The sequence below is a fragment of the Dermochelys coriacea genome, chromosome 2 (assembly GCF_009764565.3).
Source record: "Dermochelys coriacea isolate rDerCor1 chromosome 2, rDerCor1.pri.v4, whole genome shotgun sequence".
In the NCBI taxonomy this organism is placed as follows: domain Eukaryota; kingdom Metazoa; phylum Chordata; order Testudines; family Dermochelyidae; genus Dermochelys; species Dermochelys coriacea.
This window is the reverse complement of record NC_050069.1, coordinates 9,542,531-9,557,761: the sequence shown is the minus strand read 5'-3', so window position 1 is coordinate 9,557,761 and position 15,231 is coordinate 9,542,531. Positions and strand designations below refer to the sequence as shown.

The 15,231-nt window shown below is 48.8% G+C and overlaps 1 protein-coding gene across 7 annotated transcripts in view; it reads right to left on the bottom strand.

Annotated features, from left to right (window-relative positions):
- Positions 1-15,231, bottom strand: part of LOC119852273 (serine/threonine-protein phosphatase 6 regulatory ankyrin repeat subunit B-like) — a 75,368-nt gene that overhangs the window by 20,311 nt on the left and 39,826 nt on the right. For 5 of the 7 annotated variants that reach the window (XM_038393439.2, XM_043507272.1, XM_043507274.1 and 2 more), the window contains 6 exons: positions 14,088-14,216; positions 12,895-13,023; positions 12,055-12,171; positions 10,740-10,838; positions 5,408-5,608; positions 3,264-3,362 (listed from right to left, as the gene is read on the bottom strand). In XM_038393439.2, the coding sequence (XP_038249367.1) occupies positions 3,264-3,362; positions 5,408-5,608; positions 10,740-10,838; positions 12,055-12,171; positions 12,895-13,023; positions 14,088-14,216 (774 nt within the window). The remainder of the gene's footprint in view (positions 1-3,263; positions 3,363-5,407; positions 5,609-10,739; positions 10,839-12,054; positions 12,172-12,894; positions 13,024-14,087; positions 14,217-15,231) is intronic. The other 2 variants (XM_043507273.1, XM_043507275.1) reach the window with 1 other exon arrangement.

The window sequence follows — 15,231 nt, the reverse complement described above, 5'->3', positions numbered from 1 at the left end:
ACGGGGCTCAGCACGGCAATGTCATGGTGCACAGTGGTGCTGTGCTCAGTGGACTGAGGGGTGCTCAGTGGACTGGGGCTAGGATATTGGTTGTGTAAGCACTCATCAGGGCATGTCAGGGTTCGGTGCATCTGCGCCCTGTCCCTTTAAGGACCGAAGGTCCGCTGAAGAGGTCAAAGGGGCCTGCCTAGATGACAGCAGGAGCGTTTTTGATGTGCTCCAGGAGGACTCAGCAGCACTGGGGATTTGTCGAAGTGGGCGTGTTTGTTTTTTTGATATTAAATTTAATAAAACTCCAGTTTTAAAACGGTCCTGGATCTGGGAGGGTAACAGCTGCAGGCTGTTTTTATGGGAGGCAGAAAGCCAAGGGAAGCAGCTCTGAGTGGGGCCCTGAGAGGAAGCGGAGGTAGAGTTTCTTGGGCACAGAGCTTGCTGGAGAGGCAGGCTGGGGGGATTTCAGAGCAAGGAAACTGCCTGCTGTTTGTTTCCACTGCTTGCAGGGAAACGGGATGTTGGTGGACGTTCCGTGTGCATGAACCTGATTATTTCTCATCCTAACAGCAGCAGTTGGGTAAGGCCCTGAATTCTGGCTAACTGCTTGGGCCAAAGGGGCAACGCATGTAGTATCAACGCATCACGAGGCTGTACTGTGAAGCTCAGTATCAGTGCTGGCCTCTTTAAGTGTCCTGCAAGCTGCGCTGCTGTTGGATAATCTCTTATATTTCTTACACACAGACTCCCAGGGTACTTCACAGTGGGGGCCCTCAGGATCTCAGCACTAGCAGTGGATCAGCAGTTACCATTCCTATATGATTAGTGCTGACTGGCCTTTTTTTGAGGGTCTCCACAGAGGCTTCAAGGACTAAATGGGCCATGAAGAGCAATGTAACCTCTCCCCAATGGAGGAAGTTCCTCCAGGTTACAGTCAAGGCACAGTGGTATGGGGCAGTGTGCATGCTGGCCGACCCTGCTATACCAGTTCTGAATCAATACCCAGGAGCTGAGTCTCCAGGGCTCTCCAGCCAGCCTCTTTCAATAACAGTCTCCAAATTCTGGCCAGAATTCTGCCAGCAGGAGAGAGGTCTTAGCTGGCAGAACCAGTTCCACTCCAGTATCACCCGCCTCCCCCAGCTAAGAGGTTATGCTGAGGAAAAAAGTGGGCATGTCAGGTGAGGGCAGGGCAGAGCACTATGTCATTCCCCCATCCTCAGCTAGCAGGTGATCCCTTAAGAGCTTTGTGCCATTGGTGTGAGCCTGTCCAGCCCGCAGTCTGCTCTAATTCATGCCAGGGCAGGCACAGACCAGGCCATTGAATCAGAGAACTGGAATCAGCTCCCAAAAAATCCCCCTATTTCCCTATGCCAAGAAGATCTCTGTGAAGGACAAAAAAAATCTCTTTTTAAAAGATAAAGTAACAATTGAACATGCTCTTAAGCTAAAGCGCTATTAACAGCAGTTTATACCGATTGGTGGCCTTTGTCTTTTACATTTTATTTTTCCCTCTTGTTTTCCACACAGTCCCCCTGGTCGTTCCTGCTCCCCAAGAGGTAAAAGAGCTCCTCCAGCATGCTCCTGATTGTTATTTTTAACGGAGGAACTGATAGCGAGAATGACAAGAATCAGCAATGGAAAGAGGCCAGCAAGTAAAGTATCCGGTTGTAAAAGCCAGCACAGAATGTTTGCAATAAAATATCTGTATGCAGGGGAAAAAGCAGAGCAGCGAGTGATGAAAAGTGATGTCTGGCGTGGGGAGGAGTAAGCACTCCCTCCAATTCAATAACAAGCCATGGCATCTCTAGCTCATCTTCCATTGAAGGAGCTCACACACGCCAATGAATTAAGCTCCATAAGAGCCCTTTGAATGATCCCTGACCCCAGTTTACAGATGATCCCTGACCCCAGTTTATGGAGGAGATGGTATGATGGGATAACATGATTTTGGTAATTAATTGATCTTTAAATATTCATGGTAAATAGGCCCAATGGCCTGTGATGGGATGTTAGATGGGGTGAGATCTGAGTTACTACAGAGAATTCTTTCCTGGGTGTCTGGCAGGTGAATCTTGCCCACATACTCAGGGTTCAGCTGATTGCCATATTTGGGGTCGGGAAGGAATTTTCCTCCAGGGCAGATTGGAAGAGGCCCTGGAGGTTTTTCACCTTCCTCTGTAGCATGGGTCACTTGCTGGAGGATTCTCTGCTCCTTGAAGTCTTTAAATCATGATTTCAGGACTTCAATAGCTCAGACATAAGTGAGAGGTTTTTCGTAGAAGTGGGTGGGTGACATTCTGTGGCCTGCATTGTGCAGGAGGTCGGACTAGATGATCATAATGGTCCCTTCAGACCTTAATGTCTACGAAAACTGAGGCACAGAGTGGTCAAGTGACTTGCCCAAGGTCACAAAGCGAGTCAGTGGCAGACACAACTCCACTCTCCCCCAGAGGAGTCAGAAGGTGGCTCTTGTGGCAGAGTGGTTCACGGGATACTTCTGCCATCTGACAGGGACCAGTTGCAAGTGGCTGATCAAATTCAATTCAGCAATAGATTAGAAACAGAGCAGGGTTCCTGAAAGTTACAACCCATGGGATGCGCTGCCCTTTATACACCTATGGAGAGCTAGCTGGATGGCAGTATGCAGTGCCCAGTGGTGAGGCTTCCTTTGGGGAGGAAGGACAATCTAATGACTATGGCACAGAGTGGAGATTCAGGAGACATGGGCTATAATCCCAATCCTTAGACAACTTTCATTTCATTGCTTCCAAAATGGGGATAATACCACTTCAGCTCAATGCCTGTAAATCCTTGGGAGGCAGAAGCTATAGGAGAGCAAAGTGTAATGATCTGGGGGAGTGAAAAGATTTCTAGGCCCAGGGGCTAGGAGCTTTGGAGCTGGTGTTCTGCTGACGGAATAACAGTAATTGGCGAAGGGGCATCAAGCACCCAGCCACCATGGCATGGGGTCCCCCTACCTTAACGGCATCAGCAAAGGGAAACAGCAATCAAACAGGGATGGGGAGAGAAGGCTTGTGGGTAACGATGAGACACTGGGTCCTATCCAGACAGAAAGGGCCTGAGGAGCTCAAGGAGAAAGGAAACTATTTTGTCTTTGGTGGCAGCAGCGGACCTTCTGAACTGCAGGATGTTTTGCCCCGAGATATGTGCTTGTTTCAACGGAGCTCGTGAAACACGAATCCCGGTGCGGGCTGCAGTGCCTCGCTGCGGGGCCAGGACAGCGCGCTGGCATCCACTCGCGAGAGACTTACCATGTCGGTGGCATTGACGTCCGCACTCATGCTCAGCAGGCTGGTGCACACGTCCAGTTGGCCGGTCAGCGCAGCGAGGTGCAGAGGGGTTCGCTTGGTCTGCCCCAGAAGAAAAGCCAAACACGCTTCAGCACGTGGCGCTGCCCCGCCGGCTTTCCCCAAGGAGGCAACACAACACCAGGAGAGAGGGCAGCCCTGTAGGTATCCGCGTGCACGTGGACGCCTGCTCTGGGGCAGAGACTGCTTTTGGCCTTTTAAAGCCTACAGGTGTGTCTTCCCTAGGGAAAGAGGTGTTTTCGTACCACGTGTTAACTGACACGCGGTAAGGTCCTACTGAAGGCAAGGCAGTTTGTAGCTTTCACCCATTAGCAAACTGAGGTGAAGGCTCTGGAGGAGCCTAGGGTTTGTACCTCAACCAGCTAACATGTGAAAGCTACACACTGCCTTGTCTCCGCTAGGATTTACCTTGTGTCCGTTACCTCGTGTTGCCTAACAATATACCTCTTTCCCCAGTGAAGATGAGGTCTAGGATTTCACGGAGGGCTGTTAGCACGTGCTAATAAACACTTTTGAAGAACCTGGTGTATTCAAGGCCCCCTGCCTTTAACACGTGCTAACTCAGTCAGATTCAAGCCAGGGCTGGCCTTATGGGTGGGTAACATGGGCAACTACCTGGGGCTCCAGGGTCAGGGGGGTGTAATGGTCAAGAGGCAAGGAGCAGGGCAGGTCTGGGGTGCGAGGCTGCAGAAGGGAGCTTGGGGCAAAGGTGGGAGAGGCAGCAGGACCTGGGGGCATTGGGACCTGGGAGGCTGGGTGGAGAGCCCAGGGAAGCAGTGGGGGCACTGTGTACTGTGGGCCCATCCTTGACACATCCCTCTGGCTCCCAGACCGGCCTCTTGCACACCTCCTACAGCAGGGTCTGTAAAGGGGGGTCCTCCTCGGAAGGCAGCCTTACAACTATCTTCCACAATGTCTGCACCAGGGGACTGCTCCCCCAGCCGATAAGGGACTTTACCATGCATGAACTTCACACCATGTATCAGCCCTGAATAAACAGCACAGTGCTGTGGTAGAAAGGACACAGTTGGAGGTTAAGTGAAGGGTGGGATGGGGTCAGAAACCACATCTTCGCAGACTTAATTTTGGTAGCTGCGAGGAGCCTTGATGGAGGTTCACATTATTGCAGTTCTAAACTTATCCCAAGCACTCCAGTGATTGTCCTTTGGAAGGAAGCAGGCTTGGCTGGTGGTATGATCAAGTCCCTTTTTGCCGTTTTTACGTAGCTCTGTGCCTCCTCACCGCTGGGCCTGGGCACCGGAGCCATTTATTTACTAGCTGAAAACTTGAACAAATATTCTTAATGAGATGTAAGCTCTGATTGAAGTAGGGTCAGCAAAGGGCACAAGGAGAGAATTTGGGCCGTTAGTATCTAACTGAACCCCTCTGAGAATAGCTTTTACTGGAATCCCTCAGAGGCTCACAAGTGGGTTTATTTTTGTCCTTACAACCTAAGTCTTACAGAAGGGTTTCATGTCCATCCATGCATCTGTTCCCAAAACCTGTTTGGGTCAGACTGAGAACGTCTGTTTCTGAATCAGCATTAGCAGCCCTTTGGGTTTCTACTGCTTAAGAATTTGTCTTTTTCTTTTAAAAGTGCCCTGACATCTGGCAGTTTTTTGTCTGGGTTCAGCCAGAGTTTGGGCCTAGAAAGCTGGTCCCTTATGACTTTCTTTGCCACTATTGTTATTTATTAATAGTATAGTATGGTGACACCTAGAGGCCTCCATCAAAGATCGGTGTCCCATTGTGCTAGGCACTCTACGCACATATCAAAGAGATGCTCCATGCTCCAAGAGCTTAACAGTCTATGCACGTGGCATGACACAACAGGGAATAAACCAAATAAAGGAGCAGAGAACAGGGTGAACAGCAAGTCAGTAACGGTTATCATAAGTAGCTACAATCTAATACAACCTAATCTGATACAGCCTAAAACTGTCTGCATACTGGTCCGATCCCTCTGACTCTGAAGGCTGCTCATTGTGCGACATTTCAATCAGCAATCGCCTCCACTCCGAAAGCCACCTTAGTAGCCAAACTCCTACCCATGTGCAGGTTGGTTGCGCCTATAAGCCACTCCTTACCAGGGTCATAGCATCAATGCTGGCCAGGTGAGTCTCCACGAGGAGCTTGACTAAATGGTTGTAGCCGTTCTGAGCGCTGAGGTGAAGAGGTGTCAGGCCCAGCTTGGTCTTGGCATTGACGAAGGCTTTGTGCCACAGCAGGATGTCTGCAATCTGGTCATGGCCGTTCTCTGCGGCCAGGTGCAAAGCTGCTTTCCCGTGCTGCAAACAAAGCCACAAAGCTAGCTGCTGCGGTTACACAGGGAACCAGAAAATCAGAGAGATGGGCCACTGAAACCATGGATTTTAATAACCTCCCATTCATAGGGCCTTCCTGTGTGCTCCAGACACTTTATATACTCTGCCATGAAACCATTGCTGCGTGACTATTTTTGGCCATAGTCAAAGCAGTCAAGCAAGTGTTGTGTGTGTCTGTGTAAAAGCATGAATGATAAGAAGAATAGTCCAGTGGTTAAGGTGCTAGACTAGTACTCGGGAGACCTTGGTTCAAGACCCTGCTCCATTAATAACTTCCTGTGTGATATTAGGCAAATTGCTTACCCTCTCTGGATATGTCTACACAGCAATGAGTCTCAGAGCCTGGGTCAGTGGATTTGGGCTCATGCTGTGGAGCTAAAAATAGCAGTGCAAAGGTTTGAGCTCAGGCTGACACCTGGGGGGGAGGGTCTCAAAGCCTGGGCCTGAACATCTCCATTGCTATTTTTAGCCTGAGAGTGAGCCAGTTGATCCAGACTGAGTCTTGCTCCCATGGGTTTGTTTTGCAGTGTAGACATACCCTTTGCATCTCAGTTCCCCACCTGTAAAATGGGGATAATAGCAGTGCCCTACTTCAGAGGGGGTTGTGATGTGCTCAGATACGAGTGCGATGGGAACCACATAAGTATCTAAGGCCTAGTCTACGCTGGGGGTGGGGGAATCAATCTCAGTTGACGTACTTAGATCTACTTACCGTGGTGTCTTCACTGCAGTAAGTCGACGGCTGACGCTCTCCCGTTGACTCCACCTGTGCCTCTCGCCCTGGTGGAGTACCAGAGTCGATGGGAGAGTGCTCGGCAGTCGATTTATCGTGTCTAGACTAGATGCGATAAATTGACCCCCGCTGGATCGATCGCTGCCGTTCGATCCAGCGGCTAATGTAGACAAGCCCTTAGATAGATACTGCCCTCCAATGGCTGGACCCCAGAGAGCACATAGAACTTACTACCGCTAGCAGCCAAAGGAACTTTCTTTTAGATCAAATGCTAGAGGCCTGTGCTTCTGGAGCTTGAGGATATGTGTTCTAGTCCCCGCTACCCAGGTCTGGGAGTTTGTATGGTCACTAAAAGAAAAGGAGTACTTGTGGCACCTTAGAGACTAACAAATTTATTAGAGCATAAGCTTTCGTGAGCTACAGCTCACTTCATCGGATTGAAACCTGTATGGTCACTGTGTGGTGTCTGCAGCACATGAAATTATTGTAGTAGCTTTACTGCACCAAGAAAGTTTTAATACTCTCTCTGGCCAGAACAGCATGAAGCCAAATATGTAACAGAGATTTTCCTGCAGAGTAACAATCCCTATATATTGTGAGAAAGTTCCTCCTCTACCTTGGTGGGTCCTGCGCTTATTGGCAGATTTTGTTCGCCTCAGAGATTCACAGTAGCCCTCAGTTTGGCCACTTTCGTGGCTCTGATCTGCCGTTCACTCAGCTAACCTCATCACTAGCCAGCATGGGGAAAAGGAAGGGGAACAATTCCCACCATCTCTGCTGGTCCACCAAGTGGGTCGGGGGACAGGCCAGAGACCTTCCCCTCTGGTGGCACTCACAGTCCAAGTCAACTCCTCCTGTATCCAATAGGGAGTTGGGGGGATGGGAGGGAACCCGGGCCTGCCCCCTACTCTGGGTCCAGCCCAAGGCCCTGTGGATCACAGCTGTCTATAGTGTTTTGTGTAACACCTGTGTGACAGCTACAACTCCCTGGGCTACTTCCCCATGGCCTCCTCCCAACACCTGTATTCTCACCACAGGACCTTCCTCCTGATGCCAGATAGCGATTTTACTCCTCAGTCCTCCAGCAGCATGCCCCCTCACTCTCAGCTCCTTGCGCGCACCTCACTAATTGGAGTGAGAGCCTTTTTAAACCAGGTGTCCTGATTAGCCTTAATTAATTCTAGCAGCTTCCCAATTGTCCACAGGTGTCCTAATTAGCCTGCCTGCCTTAATTAGTTCTAGAAAGTTCTTGAGTGTTCTGGAATAGTCCTTGTTATTTTACCCAGGGAAAAGGGACCTGCTTAACGTGGGACTAATGTATCTACCTTCGACCACTCTTTTGTAGCCATCTGGCCTGACCCTGTCACAATATGTACATAGTATCATAGGTATCCCATGTGTTACAGACCATGTCCCTGCCCCAAGGAGCTTACAAACTAACTAATCTGAAAGCACAGCTAGCTGGTAAGGGGTAGAGGAGATAGTGGCCGGGAAAGATGGCACATAGATGGAGCAAATCATCTATGGCATTTGCTTCACATATTTCTTGTTCATTGTGTTTGAATAAAGTTTATTTCATGACTGGTTTGGGATTTACATTTCTCCCCTTGGTGGGCTACTTTGGAAACGCTTCTTGGGAGAAAGGAGTTCTAAGGCAGTGGAGGTTATGAACAAGCCAACAAGCTACGTGTATTTGAACTCAGAGATACCCCCATGCTCCTCCAGTCACTTTATGCTCAGTAAAAGGACTGGCTGGACATTAGCAAGGACAAAGAATAAAGTATCTGCATGTGAACACTGCATAACTAACAACCAAACACAACACATGGAACTTTTAACACCACCACCCCTATCAGGGAGACCTTGGAAGAGACTAGCTGCAGATGTATGTGAATTACCTAGTAGTTGTGGACAATTTTTCCTGGTATGTAGAAATAATGTAGTTGGAAGACATAACATGTTGCGGAGTTATTGAAAAAATGAGGTTCATTTTTGCTCATTTCGATATTCCAGAACAACTAGTGACAGATAACGAACCACTATTCACTGCACAGAACATAAGTCGTTCCCAATGAAATATGATTTTGATCCTATTACTGGCAGCCCACATTACTCACAGGCGAAGAAGAGGCTGAGAGAGCAGTACAGACAGCCAAGAAATCCTACAGCAGGAAGATCCATTCCTTGCTCTTCTGACTTACAGATCAACATCAATAGGAACTACTGGATATAGTCCAGCACAGCTCTTGGTGGGAAGACAATTCAGAACTGCTGCTCCAACTTTGGAAAAAAATCTGTCTCCAAAGTGGCAAGACATGAAGAGAGTAGCCAAATCAGATAAAAAGGCTAAAAGGAAACAGTCATGGGATAAGAAGGAAGGTCCTGTCGTGGATCAGTAACTGGTTAAAAGACAAGGAGTACTTGTGGCACCTTAGAGACTAACACATTTATTAGAGCATAAGCTTTCGTGAGCTACAGCTCACTTCATCGGATGCATCCGATGAAGTGAGCTGTAGCTCACGAAAGCTTATGCTCTAATAAATTTGTTAGTCTCTAAGGTGCCACAAGTACTCCTTTTCTTTTTGCGAATACAGACTAACACGGCTGCTACTCTGAAACCTGTGGTTAAAAGACAGGAAACAAAAGGAGAGAGATAAATAGCTGTGTTCCCCAAGGATCTGTACTGGGATCTGTACTGTTCAATGTATTCATAAACAATCTGGAAAAAGGGGGTAAACATTGAGGTGGCAAAATTTGCAGATGACAACAAAATTACTCAAAATAGTTAAGTCCAAAGCTGACTGCAAAGATTTACAAAAGGATCTCACAAAACTGGGTGACTGGGCAACAAAAGAGCAGATGAAATTCAATGTTGGTAAATGCAAAATAATGCACGTTGGAAAACATAAAATCCCAATTATACAAACACAATAATGGGGTCTGAATTAGCTGTGACCACTCAAGAAAGAGACTTTGGGGTCATTGTGGATTGTTATCTGAAAACTTCTGCTCAGCTTGCTGCAGCAGCAGTCAAAAAAGCTAATGAAGTTAGGTGCCATTAGGAAATGGATAGATAACAACAGAGAAAATATAATGCCACTATATAAATCCATAATGTGCCCCCACCTTGAATACTGCATGCAGTTCTGGTGACCCTGTCTCAAAAATACATATATTAGAATTTTAAAAAGTACAGAGAAAGGCAAGAAAAATGATGAGGGGGATGAAACGGCTTCCATAGGAGTAGAAATTAAAAAGACTGGGGCTGTTCAACTTGGAAAAGAAACAACCCACGGCCGATATGACTGAGGTCTATAAAGTCAGGACGGGTGTGGAGACAGTGAATAAGGACGTGTTATTTATCCCTTTACATAACACAAGAACCAGGGGTCACATGCTGAAAATAAGTAGCAGGTTTCAAACAAAAGGAAGTATTTCTTCACACAATGCACAGCCAACCTGTGGAATTTGTTGCTAGGGGATGTTGTGAAGGCCAACAGTATAACTGGGTTCAAAAAGGAACTAGATAAGTTCATGGAGGATACGTCCATCTATGGCTCTTAGCCAAGATGATCAAAGATGCAACCCCCGTCTCTGGGTGTCTCTAAGTCTCTGACTGTCAGATGCTGGAACTGGATGGCAGCGGATGGATCACTCGATAATTGCCCTGTTCTGTTCATTTCCTCTCAAGACATTGGCCACTTTTGGAAGACAGGATACTGGGCTAGATGGACCATTGGGCTGACTATTCATATGTTCTTATGTTCTAAGAGCTTGTGAACACTTTTACAACCGACATAATTCAGTTTACAGAACTGCTGGTCTAGAGCCTGGTGACTGTGTTCACATCAAATTGGATGGAGAAAAAGGATGGACAACTCCAGCTGCCGTGAAGAAAAATAATTTAGCGCCCAGAACATATGTGCATGAGACCAACACTGGAGAGCTCAATGGAAATCATGAACAGCTACAGTTTGTTTCTCAGAAAGAACAATCAACAGAGCAAACTCTACACATGGAGGATGAAGAGCAAGAAGATAACAACTCAAGGATTCTAGACTGACCACAGCCAGTCATTGCAACTACAGGGTTCGAGTTGTGTAGTTAGGAAGCCAGTACATTTCAGAGAAACGTAACAGACTGATACTTCCCAAACTTCAAAGACAGCATGATAGTGTAAATATTGTAAGGGGTAGGAATGTACAACTTAAAGGGGGAGATGTAATGGAATTGTGTAAAATACCTTATTTAAGCTCACCTCAGCCATACCTTCTTCTCCCACAGCCCCTGCACACACTCAGACCACCAAGCCCCTCTGAGAACTAGGATTGTGGTGACACCAAGGAGGCGCCTGTCCCCTACCTCATCGAAGACATCGACACGAGCGTGGTGCTGGAGCAGGATCTTCACTATTGCGGTGTGCCCTCGCTCTGCCGCCACCAACAACGGGGACCAGTCATTCTAGAGAAGGGAGGGAGAATCAGGGTCTGCTTAGCTCTTTGTCCCTTCCCTGCTGTTGTCACAGCCCTCGAGAGCCAACACTCTCTGAGGTTCAGAAATGCTGTTAATTCAGTGGTGGTGAAAGGTGCTGGACTAGCAGCCCCAGCGACAGAAGCTCCGTGTAGCCACAAGATGATGGCAGCACCAGTTTCCTCATGCACCTTCCTTGCCAATCCGTTCTGGAGGGACTCACCTCTGGCAGTCATATGGTACCTCAGTCTCGGCATCTAGTAAGTCCCCGCCCTCTCTTCTGGGGTGGTTGTCAGTTAACACCTGCTGTGCCGGTGGCTCTGTGACGTGGCCACCCATCTCCTCAGAAAGGGACTGAGGCCACCAGCTCACTCCATGTCGGCTAAAGAGCCGGCAGATGGCAACGACTCTTCACCACTACCCACCCAGCCTAGGGGCAAATGGCCCATCACCATCCCCCTGGGACAACCGCCCCCCTAGACCTTCCCAAGCCAATACACCACCAGAGACCGCTTTATTTCAGTGGTTAAAGGTAAAACTGGTGAACTGGGGCACATGGCTCCTTTGCGTGCAGAGGATCTGGGATTTCTGAGTAGCCAGTGTTAGGAGCCAAGTCTCACAGGGGAATGCTCCAAGGGACTCAGGGACTGGGGTTCACCTCTTGTTAACCTGCCAGGCAAAAACAGAACTGGCATAGCCTGGAGGAGAGTGCTTGGGTGGCTGACGGACTGGTGTTGTTAGGGAGCTTACAAGCCAGACTCCTGCATTCTGCAAACAGGGGGTACGCAGGGGACTCAATGCTCTGGGTACCCCAAGAACCATCCCATGGAATTATAGCGTAAAGAGTTGAGTCAAGGCACCATGCGGTTATCTATGGTTAGTGGGTATTGTTCTCTCTGCTGACAACTGAATATCGCCTGCCACTTGCCTAGTTGGGAAGGATTTTTCTTCAGCATCTATGTCAGTTTAGCAGCATCAAGGCATGCTGGCTATTTACCATTTCCCTGGCCATTCAAAGTCAAAGGTGATGAAGGGTACAAGGTCTAGATTTTTGCACAGTTTGCTCAGTGCGGAGCAGAACTCCCTCACCTCGCTTACATTGCAATGGAACTCTCCTGAGCTAAACTTTATTCTGGTTATTGCTCCTGCTGGAGAAATGCTCCCCTCAAAGATGCAGGGGTGAGGTCCCAGCCCAGAACAGAAATACCTTGGCTTGCTTGTTAATGGACTGCTGCATTCGGCTGGTGCTAATGTGCTTAAGCATCTCCAGCAGGACGTCCGCATTGCCCACACGGGCGCAGTAATGCAGAGGGGTCTCAAGGGACTGCAACACAGAAATAACCAAAGGGACTCTGAGAAACCTCTTTCCGTGCACCCAGTTAGCCTGAACAACTTTGCCACTCACCCGGGCAAGAGTGGGTGACACCTTAAAAATGAATGTCCTGCCTGTTATGCATAGACCATGAAGGGAAGGGTTTGCTCTGGGGTCCTTAACCAAAACTCTTTCCTCTCCACTATGGTGCAACATGCTTTGCACCAGTTGTTTCTCCAGGTGACGAGCTCCACTTCAGAGGGGGCTACGCTTTGGTGGTGCGGTGCATCTAGAATGGGGGAAGTGCTTTGGGATCTATCAGGATGCATAAAAATATCAATGTGTGTCATAAACATACAGTTTGGTTTGTAATTATTTTCTAAAGTCTGTATCCAAGTGACTGTGTGTCCAAGTGACTGCGTGGGGGCTTGTTTTCAAGAGAGCTAAGCACATAAGCTGCTTTAACAAGGACAGTGGCACTTTTGCCAATAACTCCCCATGTGGCCCACTGAGTAAACGACCCTTCTGCCAGGAGTCTTCAGGACAAACAGGACACAGAATAAACTCCAGCTTCATAGGTCTGGGAAAAACCATGCCCCCAACTTTGCTAACTTTGAAGTTCTGTTCAGTCTGTTGGAAGGAGCTCGGCAGATGGCCCACATGCTGATAAGAAAAGCAGTGATGGCATATATCCACTGAGCCTTTTTCCCCCAGGGGTCCCGGGCTCGTACGTACCACTTGCGTGGCACGGGAGACGTCGGCATCGTAATCCATGAGCATGGCAATGATCTTGGTCTCCTCCTCCTCAAAGTGGACCATGTCCTTCTTCACTGCGGCAGCCAGGTGGAGGGGTGTCTCCCCTGCCTGTGAAAGGGTACGAGCCAAAACACAAACAGCAAAGCAGCACATGCACCCAGCACCTCTGATTGCAGCGCTGGTCTGTAACCACTTGGGGTTAGCACAGAGCCTGGCCAAGCACAGGGAACCGCGCCCTGCAAACAAGGGAATCTGGCCCACTTCCTCCGATTCTTCCACAGCTCCCCTGCATGGAGGCTACTCTCAGTTTATCTTACCCTGTATTCAAGGCTCTCCCCTGATCATGAGTGGTAGCCAAAAACGGCCTTTTCCCTTGCTAGGTCATTGATCTTGCCATAGAGGGGCTACAGCTCAGCAGGAGTTTGCCCTTCTGCCTCAAGTCTTCCAATGAACTCGGTATGAATGTGGAGATTGAACAGCAGCCCATCCGCTGTTGTAGGGTCTGATCCAAAGCCCACGGATGTCAGTGAGAGTCTTTCCATTGACTTAGGCTCAGGACCATAGAGAGGAACCCAGAGCAGAGTGAGGTGGAGAGAGGGGACAAGAAAGGGTGGGAGGATTTCTGGGCAGAAAGTGGCAGTTTGGGCAGACCCAGACCCTAGAAGTTGTTTCTAGTACCACCACTGAAAAGCAGCTTTCTGTGCCACACCTTCCAGCCTTGGAAGGAACTGGACATCCCAGTAGAGGGTAGCGGTGGGAAGGGAGCCTTCAGAGGAAGTGGAGGGTCCTACAAATAAAGCCATCTTACAATGCCACTTGCTAATTGAGTTGATGCCCAGTTTATCGGCCTAGTCCTGTGGCCTTATCTATCACGCTGGGTGTGGGCCCAGGGTGCTTGTTGCCATTCTCACCCGGTGCCCATCAGACAAACAGGGACTCGGCCATGTAGCCGTCCTCCTTGCCATAGGAGAGGGTCACTGATCGATTGTGAGCACCTCTGGCTGTCCCCGTGAGAGGGTGACAAGTTTGAGAGGTGTTTCTGTGACTTGGCTAGGAGAGGTTCATTCCCCCATACCATGTCCCCCCCCCACATGTACATAGCATGCTCTGTTTCACATGCCCAGACATTGGGCCTGTCTCATGTACAGGCCCCTCCCTCTCCCCCCGGTTACCTTGTTTTCCTGGTTGACGCAGGCAGAGACCTCCGCGTGGCTCTTCTCCGTGGCCAGGTAGTTGAGGATCTCCTCCACCACGGGCAGGTGGCAGTGCTGCACGGCGATGTGTAGGGGGCACTCTCCAGCCTGCCGGCAGGAAAGGGGCATTCAGATGGGTGGCTGCCTCGCTTACAGGGCTGTCTCTGGTACTGCACACGCCATCTCCCACCACGATATAAAACAGTCTCCTCCCATCTCATCCTCATTCCCTCTCTCCTCCCAGAAATGAATGACCTTGCCAAGCATGGAGACAGCTGACCCAGCCCCATGTGGAGAACCATCCCTCAAGCCTGGCTCTAAACTCCTCCCTCTTCAGCCTCCGCACTTCTAGGTCTGTAACCCGAATAAGGCTAAAGGGGGATAAACCACTCCATTCCTTTAGGCTTTCAGTTCCCTTCAGACATCCACTGACAGCGCAGAGAGTCACATGGCTCGAGTGTGTATCATAGAGGTTGTTCTGTGGATGGTGTCCTGCATGCTACAGAAGTGCCAAGGACTCTGCCTGAAATTTAAGGTCCTTTGAGTTTCAGGATCATTGTCTATGACTTTCCCCCACCGGGCTGAGCAATCATTAGTATGAACATGGTTACTGAATCTATACAAGGGATTTCCTATTGGCTCCACACCCAAGTGCTAAGCAGGATTAATCCCTGCTATATCAGCCTTTCTAGCTGTGAAACAGTAAAAGCAACCTGTAAAAACAAACAAATTCAAAATATTGGGCCAATGCCCCCTTTAAAAAACACACACAAAACTTTGCAAGGGAAAAAGGAATCCTGAATAGTCCCCCAAGTTTCCGTATTTATTTTTTCCACAGGTTTTGTCTGCCCCTCAAGACTCTATGATGACTGGACAGCTACAGAAATGATCGCGTCACAAGAGTCAAGAGAGTAAAGTTGAGCAATCGAGAGTGGAAGAGACTATTTCAAAGTCTTTTCTGGATTGTTTTTGACAGCAGCTCTTTCTATTCAATAGCGAATTAATATTCTGGAGAAAGGAAGTCTTAGTTAAATATCCAACTCCCACCACCTACTCAGTTGCATCACAGGGAACATGCTCTGAAACGCTGAAGAGATTTTCCAGCAAAATCAAGGAGCAGCAG